Below are 17,282 nucleotides of genomic sequence, written 5' to 3' on the forward strand. Positions count from 1 at the left end.
ATTTGAGCTGTCCCAATTTGTTAACTTTTCAAAAAGACCCTGTAGCACAGAAACGAAGAGGGCTATGCATTTTTTACGGCATCTTCGTAAAAAAAGTGGTACAGGTTTGTGCAAACCGCATCCTCCTATCTTCACGAATAACGGAGTTACCGTATGATTTCAACCAAAATGGGACACCCTGTACACATATTATGATACTTGAAGGTCCAAGCTATTTGAAATTATCTATTTAAAATTGATTGTTTCAGGTGTGGGAGTGGTACAAGTGGTAGCCACATTCATCTCATCACTGGTTGTAGACAAATTTGGCCGCAAAGTACTACTGATAGGTTCTGCTTTCTTTATGTGCATTAGTGGTGTACTGTTGGGTATTTATTTCACATTGAGTGACCGAAAACTAGTAGACCAGACCACTATAGACAAAATTGGATTCATACCTATAGCCAGTTTAGTTGTTTTCATCACTACGTTCTCTCTAGGTTTTGGTCCCATCCCATGGATGGCATCCTCAGAAATAATGCCCCCTGGTAAGTATTTTTTATACAGCGTTTTGATAATAATTTTGATTTCCACCATTAAGTAGATCAGAAATTTCAAGATATTAAACTATCTGTGTTCTTCAAATTAGCATTTTGTTAAAAAAATATTTATTACTCATAATACTTTTTATTTTTCTATATAACAAAACGAGGTCTGGTATGTTAGTATATGACATAAATTAGGAATGATTGACGTATTCAATTGTTGTCGGTCACTTCCTGTTTTGATTTCCTGTTTTGACACAACTTTTAATTTTTAAATGACACCCGCGGTATATTCTTCGATAGAAAATGACACTCTAAATAGAATGACATATCATATGTCAACTTTTGACATTTTCGCATATGGTTTATTTGAAATTGTTACATGAGATTCATAACGACGATTTGACTCGAAATACCAAGTGTGTGGTACCAAATTATTCGTAATAAAATGCTTTTTCCAAATATGCTAATGCTGCCCTTGTTACATTTGAAAAAATTAAGATATAAGTAAAAATACGATTTGGGCATCTTTTAACGAGCCTGGTCAAAAACTTTAGACGATCAAATCTATTTTAACACAACCATGGCACTCTAGATTGAAATTTAAAATACGATTTTTTAAGCGAAAATTTCAAAAGTTGACTTATGGTATGTCATTCTATTCAGAGCGTCATTTTGTATCGAATGAAGTAAAAAAATACCGAGGGTTCCATTTAAAAATCAAAAGTTATAGTCGTTTTTCATGCAGGTAAGTGTAGATCTTAAATATGACTTATTTTGCAGAAATTAAATCAGTAGCCTCCTCATTAGCCGCCATGTTCAACTGGTTCCTAGCATTTGTGGTGACGAGATTTTACAATAACTTAGTATCAGCTATAGGAGGTAAGAACTAAGAATTAGTTTTAACAATTAATATTAAGCTTAACCTGCAATTTCAAATAGAACTCACGTGCCCTAGGTTCATACAAAATTATAATATCTCCTTAATATATGTTTAGAACGGTTTTCTACGCTGTCCGATACCTTTTCCAGCCTGTTCTATTTGTACAATCCTCTGTTGACAGGTTTCTTTCACTCATCGCTTTGTGTACGCTATTTTGTCATTCCAGTTTCAGTCTTCCCTGTTTTCTTCTGCCCCTAGGTTACCAATTCACTATTTTCTTAGGCCATCTTGTATTATTCATTCGGTCTACATGTCCGTACCAGATCAGCTGCTTTCTCTCTATATCCTGTGTTATTGTGTAATATATACCCTTTTGTTGTTTTATGGTATTATTTCTTCTTCGTTGTTGTCTGGAAATTCCCATTGATCTTCGAATGACATCCATTTGTACGGCCTCTATCATCTTCTTGTATTTCTCAGTTATTATTCTCCATGTTTCTGCCTCATATAGGAGGTTGCTCTTTATCGTGATCTCATGTATATTGAATTTTCTTTGCTTTGTTATTGATTTGCTCCATAATTATAAGATTCCATAGACCTATATATTTACCTAAATATCTCCTTAATTCTATCTAAAATCAAAATTTACGTTTCTTTCTAAATGAGCAGTTGAGCAGCAGATCTAAGTTGCATCACGCTACAACAGTTTAAATAGAAAAAAACCACTTGTATAAAAACTCTATTTATTTTAGGTGACGTAACATTCTACATTTTTGCTGGTGTTTCATTGGTTGGTACCGTTTTCGTTTTCATATTCGTACCGGAAACCAAAGGCAAGAGTCATAGAGAGGTGCAAGACATCTTGAACGGTACTCACAGGATAGAGACCAAAACAAGTGATGGTATCGACAATCTAGCTTACAAAAACGATGCTGCCTTCCAATAGAAAAAATAATAATAATAAGGAACCCAGGAACAATTTTAATTTTTAGATATTATACTCTTCTTGTTTGTCCTAAATTATTTTTTTTTGTTTATATATACATTCCTTTTAATTTTAAGACTTTTTTAATGCGTTAGACTTTAAGATGTATTTTAATTGATTAACTGATACAGTACTGAACAAAAAAAAGCAAAATAACCAACACTTAACTCAAAACTAACACTTAATTTTTTTTTAAATCAACTGTCTTGTACAGTATTGGAGAAAAAAAAACAAGACAAAGCATATAAATTTAATTTTTTTCCAGGACTGTACCCGTAATATTTATAGCGTTAGACCGAAATTTTGAATTAATTAACTAGTACAGTATTGGACAAAAACAAGCGGCAATTTGAATTAATTCTGTCCACGACTGTACCATTTTAATAATTATTTATTCCATGTGATGAAAATGACGTCACAGTAGAAGCAGAAATGACATTTATGTTCGAGCATAAGTCTCGTTCTCTGAACTACGTTACGTCGATGGTGACACTTCAAAGAACCAATGAAATTAATACAAAATTGAAACAGCTGTCAAATGTGTGTTTTGGACAATTTGTATTGGTTCTTTGAACCATCGATCGCTGGTGACACAATGTAGATATGAAAAAGAAGCGTTCAAGGTTCAAGCACAACAGAAAGATACAAATAATATCTAAAATACTCGTTTTTTTAAACAAACATTTCAGGGTCACCTATAATAGTCAAAAACTTCAAAGTTAGATATAGTTAAATTGAAAGTTATTTTTACGTCTACTGTAATGTCGATTTAATTCGATAACAAGATTTTTTTTAGTTATCTGTTAAGTTTATTTTACGAATGAAAACTATTATCTAGATTTTATTTATTTTTTATATACAAAATACTACCTTTATACAACATGATAAATGAAAATGATCGTAAAAAATTAGATCTCTTAAAGATATACAGGGTTGTTCACCACATACGACACGGAGTATTCTAGCTAAACGATTAGATTTTTACAAATTGTAAGTTTTGGGTTCGTTGAAGGACTATTAGAGCAACAATTGGAAAATATTTTTACAAGATACAGAATGTCCCAAAGAAGTCAAAAATATTATAGTTGTATTTTTTTAAATGGAACACCCTGTATATTATTATATTTTTAGATTCTACGGTATATTTGATTAAGGTTTATCACACTTAAACCTTGCCGTTTTTGAAATATTTTCAATTTTGTGAAATTGCAGTAAAAATTTTAAGGCTTCATTTCTCCAAGGGTATTGAAGTTTTTATTACTAAATTGTGTCGCAATAATAAACAAAATACTACCTTATACAGGGTGTCTAAACATTTACATTAAATAATTACTGGCTTTACACGGCAATAACTTGTTTAATTTAAATGGAACACCCTGTATATTTTACGAGAATCAGATGCACAATTTAATTGTCTATTAAATTATATTATACCATTTATTACCTATCTCTTCAAGTTTTCGTAGAAGTATCATTTTCTTATAATTTAGTCCTCATTTATCACTATACCCATGGAATATTGACATTTTAGATTATTTTTAAAAATGTAACGAATTTTCAAAGAGTACCAGATACTAATATTGTCGATATAATTCGCTTATTTCTTATTTCATTAAAAAAATAAGAAAAACTGTTTATATATTTGTTAAATAGCACCAATTAATATGATCCTAGTATTTAAACTACATTAGTCGACGGTTTACATGATGATTAACAATAATTGCTCCAAATACTAAAAAAAATAATTTTGTATGTGTATTAGACAGTGTGGTAAAAAGTAACACCTTATAAATTTTATATAATTTTTTGAAGAATGCTTATTTATAACAACAGAGACTTTCATTTTCACAACTTATTATTGTATTGATTTCTGAGTCAAATCCACATTTATTTAGAATAATTTATTACTTAAAACAATTAAGTATGTAATTAACTAATTGTTAGGCGGAAATAATAGGCGGAGTATATTAATAATTAGTAATAATTGGTATACTCTTTGACAGAGATTTAAATAATTTTCTTTTTGTAAACAAATGGGCGTACAATATTATTATTTTTACCACCTGTATATTTTGTACATATGTTGTTTTAAAAAAATCTAAAATGTCAATATTCCATGGGTATAGTGATAAATAAGGTCTAAATAATAAGAAAATGCATTTTCAACGAAAACTTGAAGAAATAGGTGAAAAATGGTATAATACAATTTGATAGACAATTAAATTGTGCATCTGATTCACGTAAAATATACAGGGTGTTCCATTTAAATTAAACAAGTTATTGTTGAAAGGTAGTAATTATTTAATATAATTTTTTGAACGCTCTGCATAAGGTAGTAGAATTTTTATTATTGCAACATAATATCTGATCAATAAATAATCTTTAGAAAATATTTAGTATTAAAACCTTCTATACCCTTGGAGAAATGGAGCCTTAATTTTTTACTGCAATTTCACAAAATTGAAAATATTTCAAAAACGGTAAGGTTTAAGTGCAATAAACCTTAATCAAATTTATCTTTATTTCAGTCGTAGAATCTAAAAATAGAATAATATACATGGTGTTCCGTTTAAAAAAATACAACTATAATATTTTTTACCTATTTGGGACACCCTGTATCTTGCAAAATCATTTTAAATTGTAGCTCTAAAAGTCCTTCAACGATACCAAAACTTACAATTTGTAAAAATCTAATTGTTTAGCTACAATCCTCCGTGTCGTATGTGGTGAACAACCCTGTATATGTAAGAATTATTATTTATATTAAGGTGAAAATGATATGCCAATAAAAAAATATTTCAAAGAAATTTAAATATTTGAATGTATTCAAATGTACTTACTGACAATATAAAGATTATGGTATATCAAATTTATTATTAAACTTCTTGTCAAAATTAATGAACATTTAAAATAAAGCAGCATTTAATATTTTCGAAATTACACTCATCGGCACGAAAAAAGAGCACCTAAAAATTTTCTTGTATTTTAAAGTTTTACATATTGTGTTCTAGAGGACCGGTTTTGATGATTTTTTAAGCAATTTGTTGCTAAATTATTTGACTTTTTAGTATCTCTTTCTAAATTAAAAATGAAAGTTGCCATATCTGTGAATTATACGAGGGAAAACAAAATGTTGATATTCTGGTGAAAATTTAAAACACCCTGTAAAGTACGTTAACAAAGCAAGGAATTAATAAATAATTTTTTCATCTAGATCTCTCTTTTGTCACCTTTTCTCGATAGTTTGTTTTTTGATTCATCTCAATAACTTTTTTTTGGAGATATTCACTTAGTTTAGGTTAGGTCAGGTTAGGTTACGAAGAAGGCACTAACTTTTTTTCATATTTTTTACATTAAAACCATGCCTTTGCGTTTGGTCCTAGTAGGTCCTAGTCAGTAGACCTATAAAATAGTGTTTATGATTTATTTAATGTTACTGTCTTTGAAAAATCATATTATTATTGTCTGTTGGGCAGTTACTCTAGCTGATATGGTTTTAAGCCCAAAAGTTGATTTTTACCATGATCAATTAAAGCAGCAATAGTCGATACATCAGAATTTAAAATCATCTCTACTAGAGTAAACATCAGTAAACACTAATAATATGACTTTTTAATGACAGCGACATTACAAAAACAATAAACACTAATTTATAAGTGTGTTGATGAGGATAAGGACCCAAAATCAATGCTAAAATATCTGTAAATCGTTACTGTCTTATTCAAAAGCGAATATGTCGAAAAATAAAGCTATTGAGATGAATGAAAAACTAACTATCGAGAAAAAACGTACCTAGACGATAAAATGATTTTTAAATTCCTTGCTTTGTTAACATATTCCACAGGGTATTTCAGACTTTCACCAAAATATCAACATTTTGTTTTCCCTCGTATAATAATTGACAGATGGAAACTTTCAAATTTAGAAAACGATACTAAAAAGTCAAATAATTTAGCTACAAATTGCTTAAAACATTGTCAAAATCGGCTCACTAGAACAAAATATGCTACACTTTAAGATACATCAAAATTTTAAGGTGGCCATTTTTCGTGCTGGTGAATGCACTACAAATGTTGTATTAAGGTATAATTTAAATAAATAAAATATATGTTGTTAATTTGGATGAGAAGTTTACATTCCAATGCCATTCTAGATTTAAGATTATTATATATTTAAGATTCGTTATTTATATTATATATATTTATAGAAGCTCGCCAAAATGTACTGATCAAGAACATACACAGGGTGTCCCAGGCTGAGCGTGCATTAGAAGTTTCTAGAGAACTACAATGTATAGATCGGATATTTTTTGCACATCATTGTTTTACAACGAGATCTATCGATTAAAAATATTTTCAATATGGCGGCACTTCCGGAAATACCGGAAGTTGACAGCAACTTTCTTATTTTAAATGGGTTTCCCCATTTTTTATTACATACTTAAATTCTCTGTAAAATTTTATGAATTTTGATATTGAACACTCTGTATCTAGCATTAACCGTTTTTGAGAAAAAAAATATTTAAAAATGTTAGACGAAAAAAACTGCCTGTCAAAAATATGTGTATAGTCTAAATATCAAATTTGGTGATTACCACAGCCACTGTGCTATAAGCTATAAAGAAAATACATGAGGCTATCTATTTCAAAATTTAAATTGCTGAAATGTCATATAATAATGGCCGAAACTGTTTTGGAATTGAGCGATTAAAAAATTGTCATAAATCATTTTTTTCAAATGGAAACCCACTTTTTTTATTTCACTAGTGAAAAGACTTTTCAATTCTTTACTTTTTGACTATACATGTTCCTATACCTAAAATAAATCGTTTTTAAGTTATTTAAGATTTAGTTTTAAAGCGTATATTTTTCTTGATATTAAAGAGTATATAGCCTATGACTAAACGTCAAGTGATGTAAAACAATAGATCTGGCCATGTCATATTGTGACCCTTTGTTCAAAAAGCAGTATGTTATCGATCATCATTTCCAAGCCAATTTTGCGCTGTTTTTTTTCGATCATACGGTATATTATTAATAATTAATAATATCAACTATTAGATATTACTAAAGGGCGAAAATACGAGATATATTTTTATAAATAATACCCTTTTTAAACTCTTAAGGCAGGCAGTATTTATAATATAGGAAATTCAAATAATTTGTTTTCTGACAGATGGAAATAAATAGTCTGACTGTTTGACACTGTCAAAGGAAGCTAGATGAAATCAAGAAAAATATACGTTTTCAAACTAAATCTTAAATAACTTAAGAACGATTTATTTTAGGTATAGGAACATGTATAGTTAAAAAGTAACGAATTAACAAACCTTTTCAGTGAAATAAAAAAAAGTGGGTTTCCATTTAAAAAAAAATGATTTATGATAATTTTTTAATCGCTCAATTCCATGACAGCTACCGCAATTATTATATGACATTTGAACAATTTAATTTTTGAAATATATAGTTACATGTCTTCTCTTTATGGCACAGTAGCTGTGGTAATCCCTAAATTTGACTTTTGTGCTCTACACATTTTTTTGACAGGTAGTTTTTTTCGTCCAAAAATTTTAAATTTTTTTTTCTCAAAAACTGTTAATGTTAGGTATAAAGTGTTTAACATCAATATTCATAGAATTTTACAGAGAATTTAAGTATGTAATAAAAAATGGGGGCATCTATTTAAAATAAGAAAGTTGCTGTCAACTTCCGGTATTTCCGGAAGTGCCGCCATATTGAAAATATTTTTAATCGATAGATCTCGTTGTAAAACAACGATGTGCAAAAAATTTCCGATCTAGATATTGTGGTTCTCTGGAAACTTCTAATGCACGCTCAGACTGGGACACCCTGTATACATACCTCCTAAGCATTCCATATTGTTAAATAAATGCAATTGTACTCAATAACCTTTATTTTTTTGGTGTAGTTTATTACTTAGAATAAATAACAATAAAATGATGCTGTGATTAGATATATCTTTTTTTACATAACAGTGAGAAATAAAAATGCTTATGCCCTAAACTTTAAAAGATCTCTAGAATACATCAGAACCTATTTTATACCACACCACCCAGAAAATTTCAAAAAAATGAATTTTTATATTTCTAAGTTGTATATTTAATTTTTCGTTATATTTCTATGTAGTAACTCCATTACCAAAGTAAAAAGATCTAAGATCCCGTAATATATAAACATTATATGGTTCAATTTTACTTAGTTTACGAAATAAATAACCCCAGATAAAATCGAGATATATGACTATATAAAATAATTTATATAACAATCTTTTAAAATTCTGACATAAACATTTCTACTATTAATAATTAAATAAAACTATCAAAAGAATATTTATACAATATCAGGTTCTTGTACGAGAATAGTATACAACACAGAAAACTATTTCAATCTGTTAGTACAAAGAATTGAATCAATTCTTTTTAAGTACGCTATTAGACAATGAGACAAGAAAGACCTCTTTATTTTTGAACTATATGTATATGCTTTACTAGATTCTTTTGCCTTTTTGAGAATTCTCTACAAAAAAACAAATAATTTTTTTTAAATAATAAGAAATTCTAACCGAAAAAATGATCCCATTGTATGTGGCTCAGTTGTAATTGACATATGAAACTCTAAAGACTATTAAATAACAAAATTCTTTAAGGTTAGGTAACACCATAAGATTCATAAATTAAACGGCGTCATAGTTCGCTTGGAAATGACGACCATTGACACTTACCTGTCATTAGGAAAGTAAAATTTATATTATATTGGCTCTGAAAATTACAAATATTCCTGGCATTTTTGCAAACATTTTTATGTAGAATCTAGCAGTACTTGGTAAAAATGTAGTAAGTACTAGAGAGACCAATCTGTCGTCGGTGGAGTTGGAAAATATTTAGACTGAAATTTATGTAGGGGTGGAGGTAGTTTTCACCCTTCCCGTATGTTTTCTTGATGTTTGTAAAAGTCAAATTTTAAAGCGCTTACCAAAACATAGTCACCCAGAATCTCATTCAAATCGGAATAACGGTTCTTAAGATATTTCAAAAAATGTGATTATTTTTTTAAAGTTTGATACCCTCTAGCGGACAAATGAAGCACTTTTGTATAGAGGTAAATTGTGTCCATTGAACTTATTTTAATTCCAAAAATACATAGTAGTTTTATGTCCACTGAATATTGGGACACCTTGTATATCTATTTTCTCAATATGGTGGTTGTAAAAATTTGCAAATCCACAGTAATGTCTAAATTTTGCTCTACCAGCTCCGGTTTTTTTTTCTTTGTTGTTTAACAGTCAAAGCTCACTTAAACACACAGTATATTGTACTTTCAGAAAAAAGTTACTGTCATTAAAATATCTTTTATGCCTATAAATATATTCTGAATAAAAAAAATAGCAAATAATTAAAAAATGTACTCTGACGAAAAATAATTGAATTCATCAATATTATCATACATTGTCTGCTTTTTGTCAATAAATATAAATATTAATTACATTATTCAGTGCTGTTAAATTTTCTTAATGAATATTTTATTTAAACATTGCTTAAAAAATGTATACAATTTGATAGAATATAAAAAACAATATACAGGGTGGTCCGAACTGTATTCCGGAAACTTCGGCGGCATATTCTGCAGATAAAAATAAGTAAAAATGTTCGTATAGATGTATGTTCAAAAATGCTTAGTTTCGGAGATACAGGGTGTAGAAGTTTCATTTTTATTTCGATTTTTTCCAAATAATTTCTGAAGTAACTTCAATATTTGGATTAAAATTGGTGTCTGGGAGTTTTTTGACATGAGAAATTTGATTTTGATGTCAATATGAGTCCTACTAGTAGAGGGCGCTACCTACATATTTTTTAACTGGTTTGAAGAGTAATAACTTTTCGTCCGTACCTGTATAAAACTACTGAGTAAAAAAATATACATTTACGACGCTTTTTACGTAAAAAAGGTCTCCTGGTAAAAATCGCTACGACTAATGGTTTTCGAGATATTTGGAATCGAAATTATCAATACCTGTCATCACTGACATGTTAATGACATGACAATTAAACATGTTGACTAAATAGTTATTAGACCGAGATCATAAATTTGAAATGTTTTTGTACCAAAAGTTCAATAAAAACTGTTTTATCATCATTTTTTTGCAGAAAAAATATGATTAATTTAACAAAATATAAATTTCCCAAATTTATTATTTCAGTGAAATTAACTATCTACTCAACGTGTTTATTTTTCGTCAATAATGGCATGTGATGACTATTTCCATTCTAAATATCTTGAGAACGGTTGCTCGTAGAGATTTTTACAAAGAGATATTTTTTATGTAAAAAATCACAGAGATGTATATTTTTTTCCTCGGTAGTTTTATACAGGTACGGACAAAAAGTTATTACGCTTCAAAACAGTTAAAACACATGTAGGTGGCCCCTTCTACCAGTAGGAGTCATATTGACATCAAAATCAAATTTCTCATGTCAAAAAACTCCTAGACACCAAATTTCATCTAAATATTGACGGTACTTCAGAAATTATTTGGAAAAAATCGAAATAAAAATGAAATTTCTACACCCTGTATCTCCGAAAGTAAGCATTTTAGGACATACATTTATACAAACTTTTTTACCTATTTTTATCTGCAGAATATGCTGCCGAAGTTTCCGGAATACAATTCGGACAACCCTGTATACAAAAGTAAAAGTGGTTTTTCCTGAAGCAAAAGTATATGATAGTGACAACTTTGTCTATCATTTGAACAAAAAAATATATATTATTCTGTTATTTTTAAGATGTGGTCTAGTAAAATCATATATTATCTCACTGCACAAGATACAGGGTGTTTCTATAGGAACAAGTACGAACATCAATATAAGTCATTTAAATATCATACTCAGTCTACTACACTTCAGGTAATTTCAAAACTAAATGTACCAAATTCTTTATTAAAAAAGCGACACCCTATGTATTCTTCAAGAGTAAAATCTACCTTAACTCTTCTTAAATGTTTTTTTATATGTTCTAGACATCAGATTGTTTTAAAAATATTTTCATTCCTCAATTCAAAAATTACATTTTCAAAATGGAAACTATTTTATGATTTTTAAGTAGGTATTTCTGTATTTTTTAAGATAGCCATGTTGATATCTTTCGGAAGAAAGCTTACTTTAAATTAATTTATACAGGGTGAGTCTTAAATGAGTGCAAATATTTTTAGGGGTAGAGTATATTTCGACCCCAGAAACACGATTATGAGTTTTTTTCGCGACAAAATTTTTTCTAAATTTGGATTTTTTTTTAGTTTTCAGTTAAAAAACATAATTTCTTGATAATATGGCAACATAGGTAGTAAATTAAATTTACAAGAAAGAAAACCCAGAATAGATTCAGTTGTTTTCAAAATTTAAGCAAAAAATATTTTTTTTTGGAAATTTTCAAAGTAAAATAACTCGTTTATGGACTTGTTTTAAAAACGATAAAGAGAAAATATGTTTCATTTATCGAAATCTACCAGCCCTGAAAACATTTGCACTTATTTAAAACTCACCCTGTATAATAATTTTGTAAACATTACAAATCGTTCATGGATTGTAAAAATATATTTAAAAAACTAAATGATTTTTTTTTAAACAGAAATCCACATAATTTTCAAAATATTTTTTTTTGCTTTATGAATAAAAATATTTAAATCATCCCTTGTCAATTACAACTGAGACACATTTGAAAAATTTAAATCATATAACAACTAGCCTTACATATTACAACAAACCGGCGGTTCGAAAAACATGTGTCTCTGTTACACAGGTATATCCAGGTTATGTTTTTCGATGTATCTTCTCCTAGCCGCCGCAATCAGCTGTTCCTTCCTTTCTTTGATGGATTTTGTTCGCTCATTGGCCGACTTACCAAAGGTAGAGGCCCCTGTATTAAACTGAGTAGATGAAGTACATGCACCCTGCCTAGACGGGGTACTACTTGATGTACAGCCTGATGTTGAAGGCTGTTGGCTCGTCGAAGGTGTAGGACTAGACGGTCTAGGCGTTTCAGGAACGAACCTGATCCTACCTTCGAGAATATTTGTGATGGTGGTGTCAATGCTACGTGTTACATCTGTAAAAAAAATAGATAAGTACATTTTAAGGTTATTTGGTTCAAATAACTTATTTCAATAAAATTGTATAAACAAAAGATGTTATCGTGGGGACTGTAATAAAAAAGAAGAAAGAATTTATCGGGCAAGCCTACAGTAAGATTAGCCATGAGACATGACTAAAGCACAGTCATGTTTTCATATTAGTAGTATATTTAATAGAATTAATATTTAAAAGAATTGAACTATGTAGTTCAATTATTCTATTAAATACTGGAAGACTCTTATGATAAGTTATCACTGAGCAAGTTATCGGTAAAGTTAGTACTCACTTAAATCATTATAGATAGTTCCCACAGGCACATGTGGTAGAACTTCTTTAACTTGAGCAGCCATCCTCACTAGTTCTGGATTAGATGCTGACGAGAATGAATTACTTAATTGATTAGTCCTTTCTTGTGCCCTACGTCTCTCTTCTGCCAAGTATCTTTTAGACCATTCCAATAAATCAGAAGCTGATAATGGAGAAGCAGTAATCTTAAAAATAATGTGGATACTTAAAAATGTTCTTTTATATAGAGTAAAAACAAAGTTAAGTACCTTTAATTCAGAAGCAATATTTTCTCGAACAATTTCTGAAAACCCATCAGTAGAAATACTCTTCTTCTCCAAAGATGGTAGAAGTTTAATTGTGTAATTTGTAAAAGGAGCATACATAAAATACAGAACATCATTAATGTAAGTCGATCCAATTGTAGATATAGCTATATCCAAAGGTCTTTTCACTGTAATACATACTGGCTGAACTTTTTCGAAAAACTCAAAATATTTAGAGTTAAACTTTAACAAAGCCCTTCCATTTGTGGGTGTTTCCTCTAAAAAATAGTTTGTTAAAATTTAATTAATCATAATACAACAGCTAACCTGGACATAAGTATACCGATGTATTTTTGTTTTTAAGCACAACTTCCAGATTCTTTTTAAAACTATCTGCATTGTTAATGCTTCCCAAGTTTGTTATTCCTAAACCCGGAAGACTCTGAAGAGGTGTCTTGTTTAATGGCTAAAATACGATATAATCCGTAATTAAATGCCTGAAATAAATACTGAATGTCCTACCAAAATAAATCCTAATGCTTTACTAACAGCCAAATGATCCAAGATTGACAAATAGTTGCCAATATATACACTAACATTTTCTTTTTGTTTTAAATTATCTACAGATACTGTTATACCAAAACATATACAGGCAAGATTATACAAAAAGTTTTGAGTCACTTGAGTATCAGGGAGAACCTGAAATCATTAATAGAATTTTAGATTTTGTTACTACAAAGAAGAGACGATATTTACCTGCCCAAAAATAACTAAAAATAACGCTAGAACGCTGCGTAATAATAAGAGAATAACTCCAAAAGGAAAGTAAGCTACTACAAGTAACTTTTTCAGCTCATTGTCTGGAAATCTGCAAAAAAATCATATATTATTAGCAAAACTTATAGATATGGATGTAGACAATTACCTATTATAAGCAAATAAGTGTTTGGCCTCTAAATTTGCCATTTTTCACTAGGAATTAGATCACTTTTCGAACCTTCATAAAAAGCAAAGTCAACTTTCACCCTCGCAAAAAGTGGTATTCTCGTGTTGACGAAACCGGGGTACCGTAAATGTTTTAAACAACGACCTCAATGTCTCATGTAACTGTTTTTACATAGGAAAACAAACCTATTATTAGAACAGCAGCGAGAAATTTGTCTCATTTTCTAAAACATAAAAATTTTTGACCGAAGGATACAAATTCGAACGTCAAAAACATATGGGAGAAGGGAGGAGAAAAAAATTCTTCTTGCTTTTGTGAAGAATTTGGGATTGTCTTTTGTGAAGAATTTAGGATTGAATGTAATTAAAGTTTAAGGGGTAGGGTAGGTATTCACTCACTTTTAGTATTACGAGAAATTTCCTATTTAAAAGTAATTAAAAATTATAGTAAATATTTTTTTGCTGCGGATATATATGTATTACTGGTTGCCTAAAATCCTGCAAACCTAGGATCTAAGATTTCCGTGTAAAATCAGTTTTATGATTGGTTTCAAACCATATTAATAGGATTCTCGATCACGCAAATCGAAAACCGAGGAAAATAAGCAATTTTCTCGACTCGCAGCCTTAATTACGACCATCCACGACGTAGAATAATACAGTTAAACACAGTTTTAGGTCACGTAGTCGCGAATTCGTGACCATTAAGCCGTCCGGCTGCGATTCTTCGGATATTAATCGACGGTCGGGAGGACAAAGGGACCAGTGGACGTCGGTTCCCGTGGGACAGCGTCTCGGCGCTCCCAGCAAATAGGCGTCGGATTAGGCGTGAGCGATGGGACAAGGGCTAGATGACGAAATTAATATTCGAACGGGTCCAGAACAGGCTAAATATCGGATAGAAGCACCCCCTGATTGATTGACGGCTAAAAATCGCAAGGAAATAGTCTGAAAAAGCATTGGCGTAGAAAGAAGAAATGAATCTAAAGACGGGTTGACACAGTACAAGTAGTGTACTTAAATCGAATACACTTGGATGCTATCACGTTATGTCTAGTAAATCTGTATTTTTCCTATCTACCATGTATTTTTCCTATTCCTTGCACCTATTCTTCCTTCCTATTCCTTTTGCTTCCTATTTCAAGACTTGCAAGCGTCTTGCAGCAAGACCGTGACTGGACCCTGCAAAACCAAGACCAAGGGTGTCTTGATTTTGGTCGTACATTTGCTCATCATTAAGTCGCTGCTCTGTCCTATCAACTGTTTTTATCTAAGTCGAGTTGAAAAGCTTCTTAACATCCAAGTATAAGTTGGCAGCTAATGTATTTACTTGGATCTTACGAAGTTTTCCAACTCGTTCCAAAACAGTTGATAACATATACAAGCAGCATACAAGCATCCGTATACCTAAGTTTACTTTTATTATGACAGCATCCAAGTTTAGTTTTAATCCCAGTGTACTTAACATAAGTACACTTGTTGTCAACCAAGCTTAATAGCAGAATATTTTTGCAAGGTGGCCCACTCTTAAAAACAGACACTGTTTTCTGTTTTTGATTATTCAATTTCAATTTTTGGTAGATTCAATGATAATACGGGTGCGTCTCAAAAGTGACGCACACCTATCCTATAACTTTTTTATTTTTTCAGAAAAAAACGATGATTTAGTATGTTAGTATATGACATAAATTAGGATTGACTGACGTATTCAAATGTTTTTAGTCACTTCCTGTTTCACCGGAAATGACTACAACTTTTGATTTTTAAATGGCATCCTCCGCATTTTTTACTTTATTCATATACTTTATTCCATAGAAAATGACACAGAATAGAATGACGTATCAACTTTTGACATTCTCGCTTAAAAAAAATATTTTAAATGTATAATTAATCTAGAGTGCCACGGCTGTGGAAAAATAGATTTGATCGTCTACGTTTTTCGTGTCTTATCTTGATCGGTTAAAAGATACCCAAATCGTATTTTTAATCATATCTCAATTGTTTCAAATAAAACAAGGGTAACTCATTAGCATATTTACAAAAGGCATTTAATTTTTACGAATAATTTAATACCACACACTTGGTATTTCGAATCAAATTGTTGTTATGAACCGCATGTTACAATTTCAACTAAACCATATGCGAAAATGTCAAAAGTTGATATATGATATGTCATTCTACTTAGAGTCTCATTTTCTATCGAATGAAGTAAAAATATACCGAAGGTGCCATTTAAAAATCAAAAGTTGTAGTCATTTCTGGTGAAACAGGAAGTGACCAAAAATAATTGAATACGTCAATCAATCCTAATTTATGTCGCATACTGACATACCAAATCTCGTTTTTTTTAGAGACGCGCACCCGGTATAATCCACATATTTAATTTATATCTACAGGGTAGCGCACTACATAGGTACGGCGATGAACGTGAATAACGCGTTGGTGTGTGCTAGAATGATCTCTCATATTATCGCTGCACTGATCGTGATCGCAGCCGTGATCACACCAGTGTGCGTATAGCTTTACTATTTTATTTGATAATATGCAGTTGCGCGCACAAAGCTGTTTCCTAATTTTTAAATGAATTTTCTCAAAAAACTCAAAACATTTATTTGATTTTTAATAAGTGCGCTACTGGGCTACGGACGGGATTAAGGGATTATTTTAACCTCTTTGGTCGAGAGCTGAAATAGGAGAGGACGTCCCTGTGGTTTATACGTTTCACGATCGGTTTCATCACTTTCACTTTTAACATTTTTCAAAAAAACAGGCCATAAATTTTACTCGGTACGGGTCAAAAAACGAATAGGTATACTTTTTCCAATAAAAATCGTTATTCCATCCTACGAACTAAATGAGCCATTTCAACATCACAGGACTTAAATGACAAATCAAAAATTAATAGAAAGCGTTTTCGAATTTTAATGACAAGCCACAACTGTCAATTACATTATCTTATAAGATAAAGTCTATACATAGTCTACACAAGAGAGAATAGTTAGGAAAATTTTATCAGACGGCAGATTTCGGCAGCTTTTAATATTAAAATCTCCAAAAAAGTATATATTTTGTAGTAAAATACAATATGGTCGAGAAAAAAACGATGTCAGCGATGGCTATAAAATGAAGATCGCTGTAATTTTATATGTAAAATTATGTGGGGAATGTCGTCGATCCTCATTTCCAACAACCAAAAAAAAATAGGTGGCATTTCTTTTTAAAGGTGTCTTAATTAATCCCTTTATCA

At 30.4% G+C, this 17,282-nt stretch overlaps 2 protein-coding genes across 3 annotated transcripts in view; one reads left to right on the top strand and one right to left on the bottom strand.

The window, feature by feature from the left end:
* LOC115888357 (facilitated trehalose transporter Tret1) overlaps positions 1–3,324 on the top strand; it is a 62,244-nt gene extending 58,920 nt beyond the window's left edge. Inside the window, exons 8-10 of the mRNA XM_030908061.1 lie at positions 249–527; positions 1,308–1,406; positions 2,160–3,324. Coding sequence (XP_030763921.1) covers positions 249–527; positions 1,308–1,406; positions 2,160–2,353 — 572 coding nt within the window. The 3' untranslated portion in view covers positions 2,354–3,324. The remainder of the gene's footprint in view (positions 1–248; positions 528–1,307; positions 1,407–2,159) is intronic.
* An 8,556-nt stretch (positions 3,325–11,880) lies between these two features.
* LOC115888378 (ancient ubiquitous protein 1-like) lies at positions 11,881–14,484 on the bottom strand. Of its 2 annotated transcripts, XM_030908097.1 has the most exons (8): positions 14,435–14,484; positions 14,016–14,259; positions 13,847–13,958; positions 13,613–13,789; positions 13,418–13,556; positions 13,094–13,368; positions 12,826–13,030; positions 11,881–12,513 (listed from the first exon to the last, which is right to left on the bottom strand). In XM_030908097.1, the coding sequence occupies exons 2-8, from the start codon at positions 14,054–14,056 to the stop codon at positions 12,200–12,202; spliced, it is 1,263 nt and encodes a 420-aa protein (XP_030763957.1). In that variant the 5' UTR covers positions 14,057–14,259; positions 14,435–14,484; the 3' UTR covers positions 11,881–12,199. The 2 variants fall into 2 exon arrangements, with proteins under 2 accessions (XP_030763957.1, XP_030763955.1); XM_030908095.1 differs by lacking the exon at positions 14,435–14,484 and having other exon boundaries at positions 11,882–12,513; positions 14,016–14,345.
* Positions 14,485–17,282: the final 2,798 nt, after the last annotated feature.

The sequence above is a fragment of the Sitophilus oryzae genome, unplaced genomic scaffold, assembly GCF_002938485.1.
Source record: "Sitophilus oryzae breed Bouriz unplaced genomic scaffold, Soryzae_2.0 scaffold_734_pilon_pilon, whole genome shotgun sequence".
NCBI lineage: Eukaryota > Metazoa > Arthropoda > Insecta > Coleoptera > Curculionidae > Sitophilus > Sitophilus oryzae.